Here is a 27352-nt window from a genome sequence, read left to right on the forward strand (position 1 = left end):
TGATCGCGCTAACAAAAGAACGCGAAACGAGTCAACGGAGATAAAGAAGAATTTATTAGAAAGAATCAATGTAATAATAGCGAGAAAAAAAAAATTGATCTTCTTACAGGATTCGCGAACAATACTTATTCTCTAAAGACGCGTGCATTGTCGTTACGTGTTATTAATTTTATCCTCACAAAAAACGATTTCGTCTATATAAAATTGCTCGATGTTAAAAAAAAGGAAAACGCGAACAACTATGTATATTGAATCAATCTCAATTTTTTTTTCTTTTTTTTTCTTTTTTTTCTTTTTTTTTTTTTTAAAACATATTTTCCTGCATTTTTTCTTTTCTCTCTTCAATGTTCTTCCTGTGTATCTTTCTCTATTTCTTCCGCTTCGTTTCGTCTTTGTTTCCCCACTAGATTAAGTAAAAAAACACGGTAAATAACTCATGAGGTAGCGAATGAATGAAAAACAAACTCCCTTCTTCTTTTTATTAATCTTCTATCGTTTCTTCCTCTCTCTCTCTTTCTCACTCTCTCTTTCTATCTATCTCTCTTTGTTTCTCTCTCGCCTTACGTGCCTCTTCTCTCCGTTTCTCGTGTGTGACTTTCTCCGATCGGTCGAACTCCCGAAAACGGCTATTTTGGGTTTTAGTATTACTCATCTCGTCTCGACACTCGCGACGACCGATCGTGTATCCCCCAAAACTCGATGTTAACCTCGATCGTCGCCTCGATTTCGCAGGAGAGAGCATCTCGATATAAACGACGGCACACCGACTATATAAATTGATATATTCCGCTTATTATTATTATTATTATTTATTATTATTATTATTTTTTTTTTTTTACTTTTTTATTTTTTCTTCTTTAGCGTGGATACTTAAACGATTATGAGAAAGTATGTTTCGCCGAGCCGCTGCTGTCTCGTCTCGTTGGCAGTGTGACGATATATATATATCCATAAGAGGTAATGCAAGTATCGTTATTGCCGAATACGGCAATTATCTTTTTTTTTAACGAGACTCAAATCAGATATATAGAGACGACGAACACGAGTCGTTCGATCGTACTTTTTTTTCTTTTCTTTTTTCTTCTTTTTCTCTCTCTCTCTCCCATGCTTCGTAACGCCTCGTTACACACCTTGGCGTCTCGCAATTTTTCGTCCCATTTAAACGGCAAAGTAAGCATTTTCTCTTATGTAACGATATCAATTGGGCAGTGTGTGCGCTTCCATCCCATCGGGATGAAGATCGATCGAACCAAGCCTCGATATATGTATATATATATATAATAAACAGATCGAATCGGTTCTCGCGACTACGATGATCGATGATAACGATTCGCGTGCGTGTGTACGTGTGCATAGATAATTAATAATCGTTGAACTTTCTGCAGCAAAAGGTACGAGACGAGAGTGACGAAACGGTGTGAACGTTGTACGTGGTCTCGTGTTACCCATATACGGCACACGGCGTGTGTATATGTGTGTGTGTGTGTATGTATGTGTTTGTAAACTCTCTTTTCCTTTATTTTTCCGTATTTAAAAAGAAAAAAAAAACTGCGGCATCGTGATGGCGCTCATTTTGAGAAAGGAAAGAAAAAGAAAAAAAAAAAATAGGAAAAAAAAAAGAAGAAAAAACTTCATTCGCTCTTATCACACATACGCGGCAAACGGATATTTTACGGGTTTGTATAATCCTTCTTCTATCCGGTACACATCGACTAAATCTGTTTCGTTAATAAGTTTAAGCTTTACATATAATATATATCTATGTACAACAAGTGTATAGTGTATAATATGTGTTACTATATATGTATACAAGGTCTTCTTGGGGGGGATTGAGGGGAGTGTAAATGCATAGAGAATAAGTTACATACCCGCGCGGTTTTCTCTCTTCATAATGCCCATTATTGGCAACAATAGGATTAATAATAGATAATATATTAAGACTCGTTCGAAAAAAAAACGTGTATCCACGTATTCTCAAAACTTGCCTCTCTCTTTCTCTCCCTCTCTCTCGCTCGCTTTCTGAACACTGCTCAAGATCACTCTGTTGGATCATGTTCATCTCCGTCTATCGAAGATTCAAGCAGTTCGATTCATCAACCATACTCTTCTCGCATTCACGCGCTCACTCTCTACTATTTAATTCCCTTTCGCTCGACTTTCTCACCAATTTTTTTTTCTCATGCCTCATTTTTTTTATCGTCCAATTTACGTATACCACGCCTTAAAAAAAAAAGGAAAGCTTACTATACCCGATATATCTATCTGTTTAGCGATATCACTTGAAACCTGTCACGTTAACAACAATGCCCAACTGTATACAATAAGGCCCTCGTTTACCGCCGCGTATTCGGTATTTTCAGAAAAATACGCTTCTCGATTCACCAATCCTGATTCCAATCTCGAGTTCTCGCGTGCGTTCCACGCGACGACGGGGATGACCGCCGCTCCTCGTCCCGGCTCTCGTTCGACACGGGCGAAATTGCGATCGATCGATCGATGCCAGTCGATCGAGCGGAAGTGAACTTTGAACCCCGCGAAACGAAACGAGAAACGGGACGACGAAACGAGAACCAAAACCGACACAACCAAATTTCCCTATAAAACCAGCCTCTCCTCCTCCTCTCCTCCTCCTCCATCACTCCATCCGGCGGTCTAATTCGCGATCCTACTAAAATCAATTTTCCAACTGTCGTACTTAACTTCGGCTATCTCGAAATATTAATACTAAAGCCCAAAATAATCTACCACCTTTTTTTTTTTTGTTTCTCTCTCGCGATGCTTTTTCTCCCGATTATGCATTTTCTCTAACTTCTTTTTAACTATTATACGCGCGCGCGATCTCGTCTTCCCTCGCGACGAAACGACAATAATAATAATCTTTGCTTGTGATCGGTGCAACGCACAACGATTAATCTTCAAGTCGTTCCCGCTCGATAATTCTATATCCCTTATCGCTATTACTATTCATTTATCACTATTATTATTATTATTCTTATTATTATTCTTATTATTATTACTCTTATTCTTATTATTATTATCCTTATTATCCTTATTATTATTATTATTATTATTATTATTATTATTATTATTATTATTATTATTATTATTATTATTATTTATAAAGAAATATGAAGTGCCGTGTAATCTTGAGATGTGAGTCGTTCGCAACGACGGGGGCGAAGAATCGACACGATGTCGCGATATTTCGATATTTCTTTTCTGTTTCTCCTTTTTTTCTCCCACCCCATAGTCGCTTTTATATAATCCATCTGTTACTATTGTTGAAGGTCTCTTGCGCGGGAGCGAGCCGCGTTGTTCGCCTGTACGTACATATGTATATATATTTCATATAATATATATAAATATATATTGGTGTATATATATGTATATATATATATATGTATCTGTGTATATATATATAGTATTATAAGATCGTGTATAGATCGATGACGAATCGAATCGAATCGCGTGGCGAACCCGATCTCTTCTCGGTATTGTTTTCTTTTTCTTCTTCTTCTTCCTCTTCTTCTTTCCCCCGTAATACGCTTAATATATGTAATAACGTTTAAGCTGACGTATCGGCGTATAAACCACCCTGATTATATCAATGTTATCGTTTGTGTGGATCGAAGACAGTCGAGCAATGCCCAAAAAAGAGAACGATGGTTGGTGTGTCGTACTGTCTCGTAAATTCTTGTTCGAAAAAAGATGGATGATTTCTCGGGTGTACGAGCGAGTGAATCGAATATGCGCGATATACGACGGATGTTGTTGCGTTGCGTAGACATCGACGACGGGGTAAAGCATTGAAAAGCAAAAACTGGAAGGATTGATTGAGCTGTGATTGTCTTCTGAAGATCGACTGTGAAAGTCATCGAGTGTGTCGCTCTGTGTTCGACCGTCAAGCATTCTCCAACGATCGTGTCCGTATTTGTGTTTTTGTATATAACCGATGCATATAAAACATGAGTGAATTTCTCACTTTTCCTTTTTTTTTTTCCCTCTCCTCCAAAAATTGTTTCCAAATTTTTTTTTCATCGCAACGACGTTACTGTGGATCGCTGAAAAAACGCGAGTGCCTTTCGTTTTTTTTCCCTTTTCTTCTTTCTTTCTCTCTTTCTTTCTTTCTTTTTGTTTACATCGGTCGAGAGTACACGTGTATTTATGTGGATATGCGTATTGCATTTCGGCTCGTTTGGCGTCGAGCGGATATGCTGATCCTTCAACTATGGGTAGATCGAATCGTATGAGAGAGGTGTCCTTGCTGTAATATGCGATGATGATCTAAACGTGCGCGGAAATGGAAGATTTTTGCATGAAGTTACGGCCATTTGATCGCGTGATGGCGGTGAATCGTCTGTTTTCTTCGCTTCTCTTTCGGAGAGTTTGTTTTCTTCTTCCTTCCTTTTCTTCTTTTCTTCTTCTTCTTCTTCTCTTTTTTTTGCATTTTTCTCTTTCATTACGTCTTTTGCCATTTTATCGAAAGTTTGCTCGCGAATCGCGTAGCTGTTACGCGTTAGACGCGTTTCTTCTCCTCTTCTGTTTCCTTTCTCGGTTTGCTTTTTTCTCTTTTGTTTTTTCGCTTTTTTACTTTTCTACTACAGTGATGTAGCTTCGCTGAAAGTTCTCATCGTTTGTCCATCGTCGTGCCGGTTTCTCCGAATTTTCGTCTCGTGGTATTTCCCGTACTGTACTGTACTGTATGCGTTATGCCCGGGGATTCGTGCTTTCTGTGCCTGCACGAGCCTGTGCTACAGATAGTTCCTCGTGGAAGAGCACTTATTTTCAAAAAATCTTCCGTAAAAAACTACAAAAAGACCGTTGTTTTCGTCGTATAAATAGTCAATATGAAGATAGTGATAAAAAGTTGATAAAGCTTAACAAGAGTCGTCGATGATACGTCGACAACGACATTGGACGTTCGTACAAAAAAAGAAAAGAAACTTTATTTTTTTTTTTTTTCTTCTTTCTTCCCCCCTTTTTTCTTTTAAATTTTTGTTTCTTCTATATCTTCGTTTATATCGTCGAGGCTTGTATATATATATATGATAATTGAAAATTACGCACATTTCACGCTTTGATAAAAAAATTTGTTCTCTTTGTTTTGTCGACAAAATTACTTGATAGATACCCGATGCTTGATACGATCTCTTATTTGCCTTTTCTTTTATTCCTTATTTTTTTGTCTTTTCCCCCGTTCCGTTTCTATCGTCGTTTCCTAGTTTTTAGTCTCGCTGGATATATGAAAAATCCTTAACTTAAGCGCCGAGCTTACTTTAAATTTCCTCAATTCTAAATCGATAAGCACGATTTTTTCTCACGGTAAAATATTCTAGAATACTAACATTTAGATTTAGCGATAAATCGATTTTGTACATTTGTTTTGTTGGTATTCTTAACCAATAGTAGATTAAGTTACTTCTCGCCTCTTAATTCACGCACATAATAATTTATAACGTTAAAAATCTTCTTTTCTCTCTTCTTTAAGTTATTATTTATATTAATAATTTCTATTCAATCTTCATTTTCATTTTTTTTTCTTTTTTTTTCTTTTTTTTTTTTTCATTTTGTTACTTTGTTTGATTTGTACATTCTCCCGAGCGTGCGAACGGTTCTTTTTTTTTTATTATTATTATTATTTTTTTTATCTCGCATCCTTCAAATTTCTCTCTATCATACTCTTCCTTTCTCTTCCTTCACGGCGTTTGAGAAGTGCTAAATGCTGAGGAATCGGCCGAAAAATGAACTTTCATCTCCATTCTATCTTCTTTTTCTTGTGACGAGTGTTTGAATCGTTGGTCCGTTGGCGTGTGATGATTTTTTCCAGTTTTTATGCTCGTTTTGTCGTAAAATCCATTCGAATCCTCGAATTTATATTTCGTTGAAACGGAGTGCAAGAACTATGGACGAGCAACGAAGTCAAAGAATTGTATTCTTTTTCTTTTCTTTCTTCTTTCTTTCTTTCTTTCTTTTTTTTTCTTTTTTCAGTTTCTACACTACTGAGTCTTCGAATCTTCTCGCTTTTCTTCTTATTATATAGTATAGTTTTCTTCTTCTTTAGTCTTCTAGTCTCGTTGAAATTTCGTTCCGAAAATTTGCGCAACGAAAAAATGAATCAAAGATCAATGAACGAGTGAAAGGTGTAAAAAAAAAAAAAAAAACAATTCACGTGCGGGGCTGATTGCGGATCACGAACTTTCATTCTTTCTTGTTTTCTTCCTTTTTTTTGTTCGTTTTCTCTTCTTCTTCTTTCTTCTTTTTTCCTTACAAAGAGATATTCCAAAAAGGGGTGGGGGGCGATGTTTTTCGTTGTTGGGGTCGAAGATCGTTTCGCGCGGCGCAACAACGAAAATCCTGTAAAAAGAGCGATTGTATCTCTCGGTCAGCGTCGTGCTTCTCTGTACGTTTTTTGCATATCATTTTCATTTTCTCTGATGTTTTTTCCGTGTGCGATCGGCCATGGAAAAATTCGCGTGAAAAAATTTTGATTCGTTGTTTCGACCGAAAAATTAATTATTTCCAAACGTGTTCTCTTCTCACTAAGGGTGCATCGTTTCAGGAAAAAGGAGCGTCAAGTGATCTCGAAGTAGCGTAAATGATCTTGATAAGTAAAGCAAATCTCTACTCTCGAATTATCCTTATTTTTTTTTTTATTATTTTCGATAATTATTAATCGAGGCTGTCGAACGTTTCTTCTTACTTGTGTCTTTTTCTTATCTTCCCTTTTTTCGTCCTATTGTTTTATTCGGTGAATCTACCATCTACGGTTTCCAATGATGATATATCTTCAATGAAACTGGGTGTTCGGTGATCTTGGTGTTCTTACTACTGTGTGCATATTGACATATTTTTTTCCTTTTTCTGTTTGTTTGCGTATTTCAGTTTCTTGGCACTTTCGTCGTTTTTCTCTGCATTCTTTTCATCTTTTTCTTCCTCTTCTTCTTCTTCTTCTTCGTTTCATTCTTCTTTTTTTCTTTTTTTTTTTTTACAAAACGTTATTTTCACTCTTGTGTCTTTAAATATTTACGCTTGATAAATAAATACGGAAGCGTAGGCCTGCGGGCGAAAAAGGCTTTTCAGGAAGCGACAAAGACGGAAATCGCGTCACATAAAACTGCGAGCCCGATCGCCTTTGTTGCACGTCATCGAAATATCCGTTTACTCGCCTAGCGGACCTGGCACCACCGTTTTTCCCAAATATATTAAATATATTATACAATTTATCGGACTAAAATCTCCTTTAACTCCTCTTTCGAGCGACAGACGCGCACAGCGCAAAAAGCTGCGCGCCGTGCCCTTTTTTTTTTTTAAATCTTTCATCACTTTTTTTCATTCTTATCTTTATTTTATTTCTTACTCTATCTCTTTCTCTCTCTCTCTCTCTTTCTTTCCCTTTTCATCCGTTAAGTTACATACTTTTTTTTTCTTTTTTTTTCTTCTTTTTTTTTTTTTTACGAAAAACACTCCGCTTCTCTTCTTACTCCACCTTTCTCTTATATCTCCTTATATCTCTATTTAAAAAATGTCTTCGCCTTCTCTCTTCACGCCTCGCATTTTTTTTTTTTATTTATTAATATCGTTAAAATTCATTAAGTTATTAAAAACATCTAACAAAAAAATTGAAAAAGAAAGATTCACTTAGATCTCCCCAACAATGTATCAAAAATAAACTTATTACTCTTAGATTCATTTTCTCTTTCTCACATCTTATTTCTCATCGTCCTTTTTTATCTTCATTTCCCTCATTTCATACTCACTCGCGTCACTTCTTCTCTTCTCGTTTCGTCTTCATCCTTTTTTTCTTTTACCCCCCCCTTCCGTTCAAATCCGGCGTTAATCTTTTCCCTTCTATCTTCGGTCAATTTCTTTCTTTCTTATCTATTTACTTTTATTTCCTTTTAATCTCTTCTCTCTTCCTCTTTTTTCTTTTTTTTTTTTTTTTTTTTCTATTCAATCTTCCCGGCACTCCTCGAGATGCAGCGAAAAAGAAAAAGGCAAGGGAAACGAAGCCCGGCAGCGGTGGCATATAAAACTTCCACCTCCGCCTGTGTTCATCCCCTTCGTTCTTCCCTTGCAAATACAAATCCTTTTTTTTTTTCTCTCTCCTCCATCGTCCAATTTTTCACGTTACCCATATTATATCGATGATATATTCCCATGCGCACAAGTTCGTTTCTTCGTTCGTTACGCGTATTTTGCCTTCCACTCGATAAACAAAAATCCTAACACGCGATATATATATATATGTGTTTGTGTGTGTATATATATATATCTATATATATCATTTCCCTTCCGTTCAATATACACGTTTTTTCTTTTTTTTTTTCCTTTTTTCTTTTTTTTTCCCCCTTTTCGTAAAATTGTATTCCCTTTCTACCCACGTTAAACTCGTGTATTTTTGTACTAAACGCATACCAAATGCCGTGAGGTGAACCGACGGTCGATGACCCTTGTCTTCCGATCAATTCCGATCAACCGGAAGGGATTATCGTTTTCGTCGCTGTACGCGAACCTGGCGACCGAGATTCGACGTACCAATTGAAGCATCGATGATGTGCCACGAGATTTCGAGAGGAAATAAGCCAGCTTCGGAGAAAAGGGATCATTTAACGCGCCAAGTCTATCGTTAGCCGAATTTGATGAATTACTTCGATTCGAAGAGATCGAATCGAATCTTAGAACGATAATATAGAGAGCCTGCGTATGCAATTACCTAAAAAACAAGTTGAAAAATGAACCGATATCGTGAATATCCCTCGTGGCACATGACCGTGCATCTCGTCAATCCGTTAATTTATCACTCCTTTTTTTGGTCATGTTTATACAGATCATCGAAACGGAGCTAGCCGTATTCGTCGATCAGTTCCTCGAGTCTCTTTCGATAAATAGTGCAAATTCACTTCACCGTTCTAAATAGTCTTGAACCATTATCCGTCCTCTCATTTTTCCCATTTTTAGAAAAGATCTCCTACGCGATCGATTTTTCTCCCTTTCGAGTGAAAACGCTTCCCGCCCGTACGTTGCACGTGCGAACTATCGTATCCTCGAAATTTTTTAGATTCCCTTCGCTTTCGTGTGGTTTTTCTTTTTCTTTTTTTTTCTTTTTTTCTCTCTTTTTTTTTTGCCCTTCATAAATCAGAACCTAAGGATTACGATTCACGCGCAATCGGTCACGAATATTCTTTGCTCTCAAGGCGAGCGTACTTCTTCTCTCTCGCCTCTCGCTTCCCCAAATGTTGAAAGTATTAAAAATTTGAATTCTTCTACTAAAAAAAAAAAAAATTTTTTCTCAGCAATACGCAAAATGTTCATCCCCGTTCGAAAAAAAAAAAAAAAAAAATGATCAGAATTATCGTGATCGATAGTACGCGCCGTGCAAGAAACGTGATATCGCCGCGAGTTTCTGCGAACGAAGTAATAACGTTTACGCGTGTCTATGTATGGATATCGCAGTTATGTAAGCGACGTACGTGAATTTGATGCAAGTCTATCGACGATCTTTCGTAAATTCTGTAATTCTTATTCGTTTCTCTACTTTAAAAAAAAATTTTTTTTTAATCATAGCATATATATATAAAATATATAATATATATATATATATACACTATTGTATATTAGGGCAATAAATAGAGAAACGAAGAAAAATGACAAAATTTGGAAAGATCGTCGATAGGGTTTCATAAAGTCAGCATGCGTTCGTGTCGATAAATACTCGCTGGACAATATCCACGCTCGCACAACAAGGCGAAGAGCGACTTGAAATAATAAAACGATGCCTTTTTCTCGTCAAATATCACTCTTCCACCCCCAGCACTTTTTCTGTCTTTCTTTTCCATATATATGTTATTTTCCTCTCGAATTATTCCCAATTTCTAACCTTATCTGGCGCCTCTTTTGCCATAATATGCCTAATCAGTAATTACTTATCAATTAATAGTATTATTCAACACACGCACACTCACACATTATTACACTCATGGTAAAGTAAAAATCCCTGAAAAAGTTTTGTGGCTCTCTTTTTTTTTTCTTCTTCATCTTAAAAACTTCTTCTTCTCTGTTCCCTCTTGGCTCGCGGTTTTTCTCGCTTTTTCGTACGGTCGCTTTTTCATTCTCTCCTCTCTCTCGCTCTCTCTCTCTCTCTCTCGCTCTCGCTCTCTCTCTCTTAGTTTTTTTCCCCCCCTTTGTGTGGAACATCCTTCTCGTAGCACGAAACGTAGCGTTCGTTTCACGTTTCACAATATCGAACGTATTTTCCTCTCCGTTCTTTCGTTCTCTCTCCCCGTTTATTTTCCCTCGAAACATGTTTGATTTTTTTATACGATTCTTCTTTCCAAATCACTTTTGAAAAAAGCGACTCGATGACGAAGGATGCCACTTTTCGTCAGTGTCCTTCCATTTGCCGTCAATAACCACTCGTCGATTCCCCGCAGACGCGAATCTCTGTCTCTGTCGAGTCTGTTGACCCCTCTCGCTCTTCTTGGCTCTTGCAAGGAACTTGAGGCGAGTTGAGCGTTCGACACGACCATGTGTGTGCCACGCATTTTCACTTCACTAATACGCAAAAACTCATAATCGCTTCTTTGGTATTACAGGCACGAGAGGGGCCGGGGATGAGGGCGTCTGCCATGAAAACTTGCCGGCTTATGTCTAACTATAGAACGTGTCACGTTTCGTTCACATTTTTTTTTTTTTCAATAATTAAGTCTCGTTAATTAATGTCTCTCTGCGTTGTGGTATAAAAAAAACTGTACCTAGAGTAATTATTTTCTTTCTTTTAAAAAAAATCGCTTTCCTGTATAGAATACGTAGTAGAAGTAGTAGTTAATAGCAGTAGTAGTGGTGGTAGTAGTAGTAGTAGTAGTAGTAATAGTAATAGTAGTAATAGTAGTAGTAATAGTAGTAGTGGTAGTAGTAGTGGTAGTAGTAGTAATAGTAGTAATAGTAGTAGTAATAATAATAGTTGTAGTAACATGTATAACGTAATTGTGTAATCGTTACTTAACTTCTCTGTATATTATTATAACTTTAATATTAGGTAGACTTCTTTTTTTTTTTTTTAGATTAGTTGATTTTTATCCTTTCTCTCGTTTCACTTTTCATTATCATATTAAATCTTTAACCGTAATGAATGAGGTAATAAGGTTGTGTATGCTTATTTTTTTTTTTTCTTATCGTCGTATCCTATTTCATCGACGAGGTGGTTTCGTTAATGCTGCGAAATCGCTTCGTTTGAGTATCACCCGTCGCTTTATCTCTTGATAAAAGCGAACTCGCAACGAAACATGTCGCAATTCGCGTAGAAAGAAGTGAGCGAACGGCCTGTGTATCTTTTCGACGGAAGAATTGATTATAACTTAATTCCTGCTTCGAATAGGCAGGAATTTTTCGTTTTCTCACCTCGTCTCGCGTGATGCGGTTTCATTAGCTGACGTGCACTTCCGTCTGATTCAACGCGGTACCCTGCATCGCTTTTACCTCAGAGCTGTGTATCCCGAGCCGTTCGACTCTTTATTAATAGCGATGTAAGCCGAGTGTCACGATCAATGGCAATAAGTCAATAATTTATAGCATATTCTGTTACAAAAATCTATCTAAAAAAAAAAAACGACGCTCTATGTTTCGTACATTCTCGAAAAATAGCGACAAAAGACTTACGATATATGAACTCGCGTACCCAAACTTAAATAAAAAGAAAAAAAAAGGGGGAAAAAAAAACCAAAAACAAGAAAAGAAACGCGCCATCGATCGTATCCCCTCTTACCGTTCTGAATCAAACTTATATGATTTTGAAGATTATCGAATCCTATTGCGTGTATATTGTATGACATTTTGAACTAATAGTTTTCGTGATGTGCCCCCCGTGTTATGCACATCGAAGGATACATAGCCCGCGAGAAGGAGGTCGCACGTAGCCCTCTTGACGAGAGAATGTCAAAGCGACGAGGCCACCCCGGCGATTAAAACGGATTCCGAGAGGCGTTTTGGTCGGCGTCAGGTAAGTTTCAGTGATGTTACTGATTTTGTGGCTGTTGTTGGCTGGAGGGCGAAGTGCTCGATTGTTGCTGAGTTGGATGTTGTTGCGTCGTTGTACCGCCTTGTTGAGACGTGGCACTGCCGTCTCTTCGAGAACGTGAAGCTTCTTGGCTGCTACCACGACCAGCGCGTGAGCCAGCAACACCTGCTCCAGGTGCACCAGAGGATTGTAGAACCATGGCGCGAATTCTTCTCTGTGCCGACTGTGAACCAGAGAACGAGTGAAAAAATTTGACGTTTATTTATATCGCCGACTGATCGCACGCGTTCACGTTGGTAAAAGAAACGTCGTGTATATTTAATGGAAACGCTTGATATACCTGAACAGAGAAGAAGGGGCCAATTATTTGGACGGTGGCCTCTTCGTCGGCTGAAGGAGATGTAGATTGTTGCTCCGATAGCTTTATGATACTTCCAGTTACACGTTGCAATTCTCTAACATTTTGTCCACCCTTGCCAATGATTCGGCCAACTTGAGTACTCGGTACGAGAATTTCGATTGTTAATCGGACGTCCTCCGTCCCGGCTACGAATCCTTCCTCGCGCATTTTCTCGAATATTAAGTATTGAGCCTGAAAACGAACGAATAACGTAATAATCTCTAAACGCAAGAATCGAACGTAAGAATAACGTTATTTTTTAAACGGAAAAAAAATGTCGAAGGTTGTAACGGGACCAACTTGTACATGCATTTATGGAAACATGTCATTGGTACGGGTAACCCTTCGTTTTTTGATCTTCCTGCTTATTCAAGAGGATGCTTATGAGAGACGGCACCTTCCCAAATGAAAGCAGGTTCATATATATATACATGTATAAACCCGATCTCCATTCTCTATTTCTATTTCTTCGCATAAAATGACGATAAAATCGAAAGAAAAATACTCGTACGAGACACTGGGATTCGAACGAGGAACTTTGGCGTTTGTATCTTGGCCTTTAACCAATTGAGCCACGAGGTGGCTGTATCATAGACACGATATTTTCATATATGAGAGAAACTTTTTTCACTCTTTTTTTTCTTTTCTTAATTAAATATTCCTCGATTTTTCGAAAGTTTTTAGATTTTTGACGAATATAAATTATTTCTACGTTTACCTATTGCCTAGGTAAAGCTTACCTTCCACTGAGATTCAGGAGACCCGACGATGGTTACTTTCCTGTCGTTTTGTTGATCCACAGGTTTATCCTGCTCGATAGGTGCGATTTTCACACTGGCGCCGGAGAATCTGATAATGTTCCTGATATGAGAACCCTTGCTTCCTATGATGGCACCTACGCTGGTATTTGGAATATAAAGGAAAGCAGTTTCTTGGGTATCGCCTATCGGAATACCCTGTTGAGTCGGCAAACTAGCCTGATACGGATAGGGAGCTGGGCCAGAACCGTATAAACCAGGACCACGTGAACTGTATCCCATACCAGCAGTGGACATCATCGCCATAGGATGGAGTCCCGGGAACATCAAACTCTGGGGCTGTATAACATCGTTATTAACGTCGTTATTATTCGTAAAATTTAACATAAACGCAAATTTTCCTCTTCTCTTCATCTTTCATTTCTGATCCTAACGCTTGCGATACTTACAGCCATCGCCTGCAAGTCGTTCTCGTAACTTTGACGCAATTTGTTGGAGATCATTGATTCGGCTTTGCTCATATTATCGATGCTGCCTTTCACCGTGATGATGCGTTCGAGATTGAAATTGTTGATATCGTTGATACTGCTTACGGTTATTTTGGTGTCGGTGTCTTGCATGATCTTCTTAATGGTAGTGCCACCCTTTCCGATGATTCGGCCGATCAAATTGTTGTGCGCGAGGATCCTTAATGATATCTCACTGTCGACACGTAAAAATGCACACCAATGTAGAAATATTCCGATCTCGTATTGTTCTCGTGCGAGACAAGGTAGTTTATTTTTAGAAAAGCCGCTAATCCAACCCGCTTACCCTTTACTCAAACCGTAAGCCTCTTGCTGCGTCACTTCCATGATTTTCTTGCAGGCGTTGGTACAATTCTCTGGATTACCGTAGATAGTGATGGCTTTCTCTGCTGCGCCAAGACTGTCCTTTCGATGAACATCTACTCGTGCGCGCGTCATCTGAGTGATCTGACGTATGGTTGATCCTTGACGACCAATTATGGCTCCTACCATTTCCGACTGAACAAGAATACGAAGCGGGAAATCTGCTTGCCGCCCAGAACCCGAAACTCCGGAATAAGCTACGCCGCTTCGCTGGCTGCGGCCTCTTCGTCGGTTCTCCACCGTAGACATTTCCACTTTTAGTGGGCTACCTTCGTATTCGTGGCCATTAAATTGGTTCACAGCCCTGGAGGAGAGAAAGAATCGTTATACGATTGCAACACGGGACACCTGCACTGCATGTGTAACGAATTTCTAGGTGTAATAACAAGGAGAAGTTTGAAAAAAACTAACTGAGAGTGTAAAACTTACTGTTGTGCTTGTTCCTGCGTCTCATAACTGATTAGGACGGTTTGAGTGTTCGGGTCTCGGGAGGATAACTTTTCAACGGACTGCACTTGTCCACAGTTCGAAAATAAAGCTTCGATATCTTCTATTCTGGCCTGAGCTGGGAAGTTGTTCACGATTACCTTTGAGGATGAAGTACTGTAAACAAAATTTAGAACCTTGAATTAATAATAGTTACTTCCAACTGCGACTAATCGCGCGAGATCAATTGTAAATTTTACATTACAAACGTTTACATTAAAAATTCTCTCCTCTTTTTCACTCTCATATTTACGAGTAAAAAGTTGACGCGAATTAAAGCAATTTCAATAAACGTAGAGGAATCGCGAACGAGAAACAATCAGGTTAGCAAGTTAAAGTAAAGTTTAAATAATAATCTATTCTTTTGTTATTTAAAGAAATCAAGAGAGGGGAAGAAAAGAAAAATAAGCGGCATCGATTTCTAAAGATGCAGCGTAGGTCACGCAGAACGTATAACGCGAGATGTGGGTCAAGAATTTCTTGGTATCGGCTCGAGAACGTCAAAGAGGATGGCGCCTGCTAAACAAAAAGCAACTCGAGGAGGAAAAAGCGTACGATGAGTCAACACGAACGTATACACGTCGAAATCGTTATACGAACGAATCTTACAAAATATCGACGCATATCTGATAAATAGATCTGAGAACCTATGGAAATCTTCCGCTTTTTTTTTTTTAACGGAATACCAACACACTAGATATATATTAACTCATCGTTTAATAGTGTATCGATGTAAACGGTATTTCATTATCATAAAATAAATGTCAAGTGTTGTTGGGAGGATAATTTTATCGTCGTCGATATTTTAATTCGCCGTGTAGAGAAGAATTTTTCAGAAACGATTCAAATATATCGAAATATTAACAAGAGTGTACAATTATTTATTCTGGATGATGTTTTCGACCAAGATCCCACATGTGCGGATGTCCCTGTTGACGTTCTCTCTTTCTTTCTTTCTTTCGTTCAACATCTCGTCGTCGAATTTATTTTCTCCCTTCACGAGGGGGGGACAGAACGCGACATGAAAGGCATCGTGAATCAAAAACAAACTCCGTCGTACCCCTATCTAAATACCAAATACGCCTCTTCGATCCGTCTGTCTTCTTTTTAAAACGTAATTCCCGGCAAAATTCACAAATCATCGTAATGTATCCTCGCGATAAATTCTTACCCCTTTTCGTTTCGTTTCGTTTCGTTTCCCCTCTTTTCAAGGATCCGCATCCGCGAATTCCTGCGCCCGGCCGAATTTAAAGGGGTGAAAAAAAATGGCGAAATTAGACGAATCACGGCACTGCGCGACGCAAGCAACATGAATGAACCAAATGGCAAGTAAGAAGAGGACGTGGAACGTGAAGAAGAAAAAGGAGGGTGGAACGGCTGAGACTCTCACTTTCGTACGTATCGATTTTTCAGCTCACCGACCCACTCAGCGCCAGGGCTTTCGACTAACCTTGAAGAAAACGTACCGACCGACCTAGCTCGCGCTCGGCCAATTATTACGGCCCGATGAAGATGCCCGATAATCGCGTAAATCGGGATCTCGAATCGTAAAATAACAATCGCAACACTCGCCGAGGGAATTTTTACGTGCCGTTGAACGCGCTCCAACACCTGCTATTCTCCGTTCGGGGAGGGAAAAAAAGATTGTCGCAACATTGCGAAATTCGAATTCTTCGATCGACAATTGCGAAAGCGCCCTGTCCGTAATTTACCAAGATAATCGATTTACGTAATTACACGTATCCTCGTGTTTCTATAATTTCATATTTGTTCCATTTACATTTCATTAGCAACCAAGCCGCCGTTTGTCGATAACCATCGCATTTCACTACGATTGATTCGCGAAAAAAATTTCACCGTCGAACACTGTTCAAGGATAATCTGTATAAAAAAAAAAAAGAAAACTATCCAATTATTTCGCAACAAGATGTATAAAATTCCACGCGAAGGTAAAAATCGTTTAAAAATCGTATGGCAACTCGCGTATATACGTATATAAGAAAGATAGTGGAACCGGATAAATCGGGAATCGGCGTAAAATCTTACACCGTTGGATGGCCGGTTTGAACGACCACACAAAAGGTGAGAGGGTGACGCACGTGACGGAACTAATTTCAGCCCCCGAAGAACCTTAACCAAACAATTACCGTGGAGTATACAACGCGTTCTTGCACGCCCGATAAAGACTTCTCTCTCTCTCTCTCTCTCTCATCGAGGCTCGTCGAAGCGAGCTCTCGGGCCGTGCACGTGCTCGCGCCTACGGAGAGCGCACAACACGTCCGACCGAGAAAAGTCCATGTTACGTCTCCTCTGTTCGTACATAGAAGGCCGGTGTGCACGCGTGTATCGGGTGCAGGTTACGGGTGCAAGGGAGGAGTAGAGGGCGGGGGTGGCAGCGGAGGGTTAGAACGGAGAGGTAGGCCTTTGTTTCGTGTGCTTTTGGGGATTTTCGGCGGCACCCGGCGTATATGCGCGCGAGGGAAACGTTGATATCGCTGCTTTCGTCTGGCCACCGCGGCTCGTCTCTCCTCCACCGCCGCCACTCCCCCCACTACTATCTCTCTTCGACGAGGCTACGGGTAGTAGCACACACCGCCACCACCTCCTCCACCACCCTCAACCCTTTTTGCTCCTCTTTCCCTCGCCACCCTTCCTGACCACCGGCCTGCCCTGTCTCTCCTATCCTCCCTCCCCCCACAGGTCCTGAACACCCGCCGACGCATCACCCTCGTCGGATCTTGCACGCACGTGTAACTCGCGATTTCGTCCGTTCACCTTTAACGAAAGGCGGTATTTTCGTACGGGCAGCGGAGCGACGGAGAAAGGGTAAGAGACACGCGAGAAGGGCAGGAGAGCAGAAGGATAGAGAGAGATAGAGGAGAAAGGGGAAGATAGGGGAGGGAAGTGGAGGAGGAGGAGGAGGAGGAGGGCCTTTTCTAAGCCCGAGGCACATACCGACAGGGATGGACGCGCGACCACCGCAGACCACGGGTCACCCCCGTGGAAGAGCTTTTGATCTCGCCTAAGACACCTTTTTTTCCAACTCTCTTTTTCCTTACTCTTTCCTTTTTTCTCTCTTTCTTTCTTTCTTTTTTTCTTTCTTTTTTTTTTTTTCGTTTAACGAGCCAATAGACTCGGACGGTGTCTTCTGGAGGAAGCGGAAGGCCGAAAACGGGACAAGGGGTGAAGGGAGGGGGTGGAAGGTCGGTGGAAGCGAAGGGAAGGGGTAGTTGACGAAAAGTTCGAGGGTCGTAATGCGGTGCAGTTAATTGTGAAGGGAATTGGGACTCGTTACGCGCCGCTAGTCCCGTAAAAATGGAACACATTTACGCGGGGGTAATTAGCGCGCGAATGGTGCGTGTGCCCGTTTCTCTCTCTCTCTTCTCTCTCTCTTTTCTCATTTTTACAGATGCACCGGGAATTACGCCGAGTAATCATCCCTTGCGAGTTTTATGGTTCATTACTTGTATTTATACGTTTTACCAGACTGTACTTGTGTGATCTATATCCAAATAGCTGCGCTTTTATCGGTTGCCTTTCGATATCGATGACGCGTGCAATTTTCCTCCATTATAAAAATTCTCCACTTATTTAATCTAATTCTCATCACTCTCGCTTCTGACTTTTGGACGATGGAAAATGGAAATGTAACACAACATTTTTCAATTATCGAAAGCACACATTACTATAATTACAAAATCCAACACTACGAAGTATCGATGATAATTCGAGTATCGAACGTTGCTCGCTTCGATTCTAATGCACGCAAGGGATAAACTAGGATAAATAAAAAAAAAAAAAAAAGACTCGAAAGAAGAAGAGTGGCGCAGAGCGGAATACGTACAGCCCTGGCGGGAGAAGCGTCGACGTCGTTGACTGAGCCGGCGGGGCGCACGGCGCCAAAATCGATTTTGAAAAGGGAAAGTGGCATGTACGTGCCAGCAGCGTGGCTTTACATATACAGTATGCGCACGATTCGCGACAAAAACGTGTAGGAGGTAAAACTGCAGCCGCGCCGAATAAAGGTTGCAGCACACCACGTATGTTGCACACAGCCGACCGACCGCACAAACGCGCTCGTTCGCCGCGCGCGATCCTATTCCAACACCGATGTATCACGCGCGTATACGTGTACGCGAACACCGGCCAAGCTTGCAGAGAAGCCAGCCAACATTCACGTACACACGAGGTCTGGTTGATGCCTCTTTTTTTCTGGCCACGAGTACCTCTTTCCCATTCATGTGTGAGCGTTAGAAGGGAAGTTCGCGTCTCGATTCGGTGTAACGTGCGTGCATATGTACCTGTGTACGGGTGCGTGGCACGTGTACCGCCTTCTCTGTTACGCGTGCGTGTGCATGCCACGCACGTGTATACGATGCCTCGGCTCCGTGAATGGCGCCAGATGATGACAATTTCGCCGATTTTTCGCGGTGTTTAAGCCGGAAACAGTGAACTCGCCGGGCTTCGAGGGGACTGTACCGCTTTCTCTTCGTATTTCGACGGGATATTCGGTTTGGTAAATCGGATGTAACCGAGAATTAGCGAGATAGTCGTTCAATTTTAGAATTTCATCGGCAGTTCTTAATGGATTTTTAGACCTATCAATTCGATCTATTGTATTCGATCGCCGTGGCTATAATCTTAATTGCATCGTAAACAGTATTTTTATCTCTTTTTTCTTTCTTTCTTTCTTTCTATTATACGTTCGATCATACGGACCCGACCTCGATCTCAAAAGTGTGGTAAATTTTAAGAAAAAGAGGACCGCGAGGTGTAACGTAAGTTGTGTACTTTGACAGGATTAGCGTAAGGTTGACTTAATTTTCGTCGAGTTAACTGGCTTCGCTTCGCCAGTTATTTTAAAACTCTACCCGTTTACGTGTACGATTCGATAGATATCGATCATAATATAGGAAATAAAAAGTATCCCCGATAACGGGGAGAAGATTTACGATACTTTCCAAAGTTTTCGAGCATTCGAATATACGATACGAAGCGAAATAGATATCGTGCTGTATTGAAAAGCGATACGAGGAGCGATGCATTTCGTTGTCGACGAAGAAGATAAGATTCTCGCGGAAGCTTGTTAATATTGACATACTGCGGGTGTGAACGTTGCTCATCGTTTATACATTACGCTGCATATCTCGTAAAACGTTTTCTTCAATTTTTCAAACTGAAGATGCAATGCTATTTTTGAATTGATGTTATTTAATAAAAAATTAATGTAATTAAAATATGTAATGTAATTAAAAAAAGAAGGGGGAGAGAGAAAAAACCACAAATAGTAAATTAATAAAAATCTTGCATTCTTAATATTTCCATTCGAGATACGAATATAAAATTGAAACGAGGAGGATTAAAAATATAATGATAGAGAGAAGTAACGAAAAAACATAATTTGATATTTTCCTACGTTTTATAATTATTGATGGAATCTTTATTATAGCCATATATATATATATGTTTAATCTAAGAAACGAAACGATAAGGTAATAATTCCGGTAAGGTCGTTTAGTATCGCTGTAATCTGCAATAACGTTATTGCCAGAATGAACTCAAAGATCGATTGTACAAGACATTCATGCGAATATAACACGCGAGCAATAGGTACATTCGATAAGAATTTGTGTCTAGTCACAAGTCAGCAGACAAATTTTTCCGATAGTAATTTTTTAACCGTTACGGCACGCAATTGCAAATGCAGCCACGATAAAGACCAATGTGCACAATATTTTATATACCACTCTTGTTTTCTCGACCAACGTTACAGATCGTATATTTACATTTCCGTACATTTATCGCGATAAAATATCAAAAACGATCGATCAGCCCGTTATTAAACGGATATTATTCTTTATTTACAATGAATGAGACGACGGGAGAAAATTTATGAATCGAAAAAGAAGAAACGGAACAATAAGAAATTTGTTAAATCCAACGACATCTATACTCGACACTGTAAATACATACAATTCGCTGTTATCGAACACGAATTAATAAAAGGAATAACGATTCGTCGACACCGATATATATCCAACGCGAAGAATACGCACAGCGTGATACGGCAGTGACGCCCGAAGTCCGAGGCAGACTGAATTGCAGGCTGCAACGATGCCCGTGCAATTGTACGAGCTAACTAGTCGAGAAAGCTAGTGGCACGATTGTGTTGGCGCCTGCAAAGCCGCGTGGGCCGACCAGAGCCACCGACATCGTCGTCGCAATCGTGGCTGCGACGTCGAGTCAACAAGTTGGTAGAAAAAGATGGAGGAGGTCCACCGATAACGCGTTCCTTAACGATGGAAAAACTGTTCGATAAAGAAACTAACTCGAGCCGAGTTTATCGGGCGGAAGCGGCGTAATCGGTGCGATACTTTTCAATTTCATCGCGTAATACGTTTCACCCTTATCTACTCTTCCGTCGATTTTCTGTCGTTCACGCGAGCCCACGTGAACACACGGCCGCATATTGGAAATAAATCCGCGAGGAAAGGTGTTGGCGTATCGTGAGAATTCCAACAGCTGGTAACAAGGCTTGTTCGTTTTACGACGACGACGTTATATTTGTTTGCGAACAATTATCGCGAGAGCTATTCGGAAGGAGGGAACGATGAGAAAATAGCGCCGTGTCACCGATCGACGCGTACGTAATTCGAAATGCAACGTGGTAGTCGGTAGGCGTATTGGAAATTATGAGTCACGGTTCTGGAGCTACGAACTCTGACTGCGTGAGAATGTATTCGAGTCCATTGAGAACGATGCCGCGTATAAAGACGGTGTTACACCTTCCTGCTCGCGTAACTATTTGCGCCATTTACGACATGCTTTGCGGCTATGTCTATAAATTATTCCATTTAATTCAATATAATACGTAAACCGTAAAATAGATTACGCGTTATAGATGAACAATATGATCTAGATTTTGCAAGTAGTGCATAGTGCTTATGAAGTCTGTTTATAGCCGAGTACTATAACGTATATACGTTACTCATTGGAATATCTTCATTGTTCCAAGTATTTTTTCTCTTGCCTCGTAACGCAAAGAGATTGAACTAGTTAGATTGAAGCGTTCGTGAGTGTAGATATGTGAGTAAGTACGTATCGTCGATAAAGCGATACGATTCTCGATGAACATCACGGTGAAATTATGTTTAATGTCTCGTGATTATACGATTCGGCCTTGCTTCGTTTTCTCAATGTACAGTTATAAACTGTAAAACTTAACGTTAAAATCAGCCTCCAATCTCGTGGAGCAACAACTCGTCCCAATTTCGATGATTACACTCGCGTCTCGCGTTTAATCGCAAGAAAGTATATACTATCGCGTTCATGGTACTCTATTTAGAGCTTTCCAAGAAAATCTTCCAAAGAACATTATACGCGTTATCTTGCATTACTACCACACTTCCATTCATATATTCGCTGTTCATCGAATTTTCAACCAACACTTTTCGTAAAAAGTCGTAATATATCGTAAATTTTATCGACACGAAAAGCTTTCCTCTCATATTTCTTACTTTTCTTTGTTTTTAATTCGCATCCTATATACAAATCCTTATCGCTACGAAGCACGTTCGAAAAAATGTCATCCAACGTGTTACGAATAATATAAATCATTAGTCAACTTTAACACCGTTCTCTTAGAAAAAAAAAAAAAAAAAAAAATTCAAATATTTTACAAAACTATCAACTCTATGAAGATATTTTATAAATAATACACAAATGTTATATAAATAATATTTTCACTCGTTTGATGAGAATAATTTATACCGATCTATCGTAACGATATTATATGATTACTTTTTAAATATTTTGTATCTTGTCGTTACCTTTTTCAAAGTTTTTACTCTATATTCATATTGCACGAAAGAATTTCACGAATTTCCCGTATTCCGGGGGGGGAGAGAAATCTACGTGTGTTGTACAACTGACATAGAAATTCGCGGCTGCGAGGGAGAGTGTGGAACGAGTGAAACGGGCCAGGAATTAAACAAAAACGAATCGACCGTTCGAGTATTATGCGGCAGAATTTCAATTGACTTTGTCCCGGTTAATGCCGGAATCCCTATTCCGGCACGTGGTGTCGCTATTATAGCGACTGGCCTCGATATACAAACTGCTAAACGGTCATTTTATTTTTAACTTTACATTCAAGTTCTCCGCGCGACTACCGACTGTAACAAAAGGAGGCTTTTATTTGTACTCAATAATATCGAGAATTGTCACGAAGGTTGGTCTCGAGTTAGTACACGTTAATATCCAGCCCGTTCATAAACTTGCTTACGTTCGAGTCTCTTTAAACACCTGTCCAAAGCCCGATGGACACTTGGCCAGGTACCATCTCTCTCCGTTTCTCTCGTTTTTCATTTTCTCCTCGTTAAATATTTGCCGAGCTTTCTAGAATTACGATCAATCCCCAAACTCTCGTTGGCATTTTTCTTTACAACAATGTTATCTGCATCGATACTCGCCGTTAGATATATATCGAGCCCCGTAAACATCGTGGAAGCAGAGCAGAAAAGCGACTCGATGCAATGCAATACGTTGTACGGGTGTATATCCAGGCCGAGCCACAATGATTAAATAGCGGCGCGATCTTGTAACGCGAGCCCCGTTCGGGTATTTTCGTTTCGAAAGGTTGTTATACACGATAAAAGCGAAGGGAATCGTTAACGCGATCCAGGTTCCATCGAGGCGGCGTTCTCTCGAGACGTCGAAGCGACGCCAGCGATTACACGGCTCGACGAGAAATTAATGCGCGCGCGCATACACTCTCTAAAAGAAACATGGAAGAAAAAGGCATACGAGGTTATACGGACAAATTTGAAACCAATGTATTTGTCATTCAAGTGTATATCGAGTGTATACTCGAGAATCGAACAACACGCTTAGCAATTCATATTACGCATAAGTGACGCACAACAGAGAACAAGAAAAGGAAGGAAGTAGCGAGTAGTAGAAAAGGAAAAAGTCAGATAAGATTCGTATGAATTTTCTTCTTTATGCGAGAAAGAAGAGAGGGAGAAGAAGTTTCGTCGTGCATAATTATTTACCTGATCGTCCGTGAAAGATGAAGTATCGATAAATTGTCGCGCGGAAGAGCATCAATTACAGTTGTATAGAATTACGTTCGCTACCTTTTAACCGAGTGCAAGAGCGTCTAGGCACACGTGGCGCTCTTAACGGCGTCGACAACCGCGCGCGCGCTCGGGAACGCGACAACGATTTCCGGCCGGTTCGTGGAAGAAGAAGACGATAAAAAAGGACAAAGAACCACATGCCGCGAGAAGGGGTTCGGGAGTGAGGAGGTGAGGAAAAGAAACAGAAGAGAGAAGGACGAAATGGGACGAGAGAAGAGAGAAGAGGCGTGGAGGAGAAAGAGAGGAAAGGTACGGTGAGTCAACGCGCGGGAACGGCGACGAATCATCGTCAATTTCACCGCGGAGCTATGCAGACCGGCGACCACTGACGTAATCATACCACGGAGGCACCATTGGCCCTTTTATCGTGCCGTTGTTACCAGAACGATCTGCTTTTCTGCAATGCAAAAGAAGGGGAGGAATAACGATCCTTAGGGGGATTTCCCACATACGCAACGAGTCACTGCCACTTCCAGGTAGCCAGTGATAATTTCCTCTTTGCATATCCGCCGACGTTCTACGCGCGTATGTCAATGTCTTTCGTTTCTTGGAAGAAACCCAGCTCCCTGCTGCTGTATGCTCTGTCTATCGCATTCACGAATCGATTTTAGACTGGTCAAAATTATTGTCCAATTTGATTTGTTCCATCAATATATGTATTGTCGTAATGTCGATATATGTATATTATATTTGTATAAGTATTATTGTATATATTGCGTGAGTATTAAACGATAGATAAGTATAATGATAAAATGTTGCAAAATGTAAATTTTTTTCTAACTTTAGGTGGGAGATAATTTTTGCTTTGTTTCTGAATATTCATACTCAATAAAAAAGTATACGTATTTTTTTAATGAGATTCGTTTTATATGCAACAGAGGATTGAATTTATTTTTGGAATATATTAATATTTAATGAATATTCTATTGTAAATTCTTAAATAAATTATCTATAATGAAATTTGAAATTTCGCGCGAATTATGATGTTATGATATATATGACATATGTATATATATATTATGTACGTATCTATCTTTATGTAAAGAAAAAAAGTAATATCGATTAGTAAATAAATTTCAATGTTTCAAAAACTAAATAACATTTCTTCTGTTATTGTTCCTTCAAATATGTTAAGAAAACATAACATGTTCATTGTTCAAGCATGAAGAAGATTGAATACGTTTGAGAGTAAAACTCTGGAGAAAAATGTAAGAAGAAACAATTATTATTTTTCACGGGTAATTACCTCATTTTATAACATCCTAAATACCCCACCGCGATATCTCCGGTAAGAGGAACGTGTGTAGTAAAATTCTAGTTGGTCGAATTCATTCAGTCGCCGCTTCAATAATTCTGAACGAAACGAGCCGAACCGGCGGGCAAGAGAGACGCTAATACGGACATTGAAAGACCGACAGTCGAAAAAGGGAGGAGCAGAAGGAAGAAGTGGTAGTGATGGTGGTGGTGGAGCAAAGGACACGCACATCGCCGTCGCGACGCTCTCTTTTCCTCGTTCGGTCCAGCGCTAAGCCGAGAGAGAAGTTTATTCTAGGACGACGAAATTCACAATAACGATCCGTGAGGAGTGCCGTGGCCGCAGACGGGCTCGAGATATTTCTGCGCGACGAATTAGCAAGTTGGTCTGCAACTTACATGTACCAGCCGTCGGGGAACGCCAACGGGAGAGGAGGAGAGTTCAATGTGAGCGTGAAAATGCGAAACAAACGGGTGAATATGAGTCGAGTCGGCGTTCGAGAAGGCGTGAGCGAAAAAAGGACGGGTCGAGAGGAATCGAGATGTAAATGGCGACGAAGGAAGGAAACCAAGGGGACAAGTAGAAGGAAAACAGCCCTACATGAAAAAGAATCTTGATTAAGAGAAAGAGAAAGAGGAGTAGGATAGATCGTACAAGCGATAACAAAGCGAGAGAATGATCTATCGTCGCGTCGGTGTCGTTGAATCGGGTAGAAAATTTCCTTGGAAACGTGAAGTATTTGCCTAAAGGACGCGGAATGATGCACGGCAGGCACGATTGCACCGATTTCTCTCGAGATTATGCTGAATCATTTGAAAGCGAGAGCGACGAACGAACTCGAAGGACGGTTCTCGAGTTCTCTCACCGTCAAAGCCACGCTCTACATATGTATATGCGATCTAGCCATTTCGACTTGGCGACAGGTTTTTTTTCTTTCGTCCGCCAGACGATCATATTAAAATATGCAGAAATTATTGAAAAATAATAAAACGATCATAATTACGATGATTCCTCTTTAAACTGTAAATATTGGAACTTAATCATATCGGAAGATGAATCAGTTTTTACCAATTCGAAGAAATTATATTGAGAAATTATTTCGTGAAATAAACGCGCTTTAAACATTCGGTCATAATGAAGAAATCTAAATCTAGATCTCGTGACGGGAACCTTTGCAAACATGCCTTTCACTTCAGCAACAAGTGTCCCTTAAAATCAATTGTCAATAGTAAAAGGAATGCAATGAGAAGTTCGTTCGTATGGATATATCGGACCACTTTAACATTTATGGGATGCAAATGTGGAAAGAAATCTTTTGAAACACTTTCAAGGGCACAAAATTTGAAGTGAAAGTATTATTCTTCCTGTATTCGTAATTAATACGAATTCTGGTATAAAAATTTATTGGCACTAGAATGATAAATGAATAAAAATTACATTTAAGAAGAAAGGATAAAAGATCTGTAAAAAGAAATGTTGACGCAATTCTGAATGAAACTATTTAATGTGTATAAATAAAACATTGTATGTGTATAAATAAAAAATAATTTCTAATTTACATAAATAGATGCAATAAATTCAAGTATACAGAATGTGAAAAAACAGGTAAAAGAAAAAAAAAATTCTTTAAAATGTACATAAAATATAATTATCATATTATCTTAGTCTTTGATTTTTTAATGTAAAGTGAATTTTATGCAAAAGATGGAACCACATAGTTAAATACAGAAATACCTAGTTTTCCGACTTGTTGATTACGAAACTTGCAAAAGTGACCTAAATCCCAGGTAAGGGCGCGGATATCTTAGAGTCGTTTAGAACGACTTGAAGATAGCAGCGGATAGTCAGTGGCGTCACCGGAACATCGATTCGTAATTTCATTTCGCTTTGGCCGTTAACATCGGCGCGGCTAAGACCGGTGACATGATTTCCAGTTTATTCATGATTAAAGCGGCTTTAAAATTATGAAAAGTTACGCAATCGAAAGAATAATTCTTTCATCAAAATAAATTAAATTTGATTTTAAAAATATTACTCAATATCGATTTTTCAGATATATGTATTCGCAATATTTTTCACAGTTTCGTAATGTTTCGACACGATATATTATACGATATTTTTCTTTCGTATATATTTGAAAAACATCGCGCAATATAGAAAGGAATGTTGGAAAGCTATTGTATATGTATATATGTTATTATATTAGCAGATGTATGTGATTTCAACAAAACGAATGCGCTTTTAATTTCAACGAGTATGATGGAATACAACGATCCAGTATATCTATAGTCATATATGTAAAGAAAACGAAAACGGATGTAAACAAGTCGAACACTTACACGAGCAACGGTGCTGTGAATTTGCAGATATGGCGAGGTTCGTCGTTGACTTATTGGTAGTCAGCCAATAG

The 27352-nt window shown here is 39.6% G+C and overlaps 1 protein-coding gene across 5 annotated transcripts in view; it reads right to left on the bottom strand.

Annotated features, from left to right (window-relative positions):
* Positions 1–5524: 5524 nt before the first annotated feature.
* The window catches only part of LOC107993964 (insulin-like growth factor 2 mRNA-binding protein 1), a 70895-nt gene continuing 49067 nt past the window's right edge, over positions 5525–27352 (bottom strand). For 4 of the 5 annotated variants that reach the window (XM_017050652.3, XM_028664876.2, XM_062083157.1 and 1 more), the window contains 6 exons: positions 14491–14664; positions 13985–14365; positions 13621–13873; positions 13154–13510; positions 12354–12605; positions 5525–12236 (listed from right to left, as the gene is read on the bottom strand). In XM_017050652.3, the coding sequence (XP_016906141.1) occupies positions 12012–12236; positions 12354–12605; positions 13154–13510; positions 13621–13873; positions 13985–14365; positions 14491–14664 (1642 nt within the window). In that variant the 3' untranslated portion in view covers positions 5525–12011. Of the gene's footprint in view, positions 12237–12353; positions 12606–13153; positions 13511–13620; positions 13874–13984; positions 14366–14490; positions 14665–15718; positions 18812–27352 lie in introns of those variants that run through there. The other variant, XM_062083156.1, reaches the window with a different exon arrangement.

This window comes from Apis cerana, linkage group LG12 (assembly GCF_029169275.1).
Source record: "Apis cerana isolate GH-2021 linkage group LG12, AcerK_1.0, whole genome shotgun sequence".
Lineage (NCBI taxonomy): Eukaryota > Metazoa > Arthropoda > Insecta > Hymenoptera > Apidae > Apis > Apis cerana.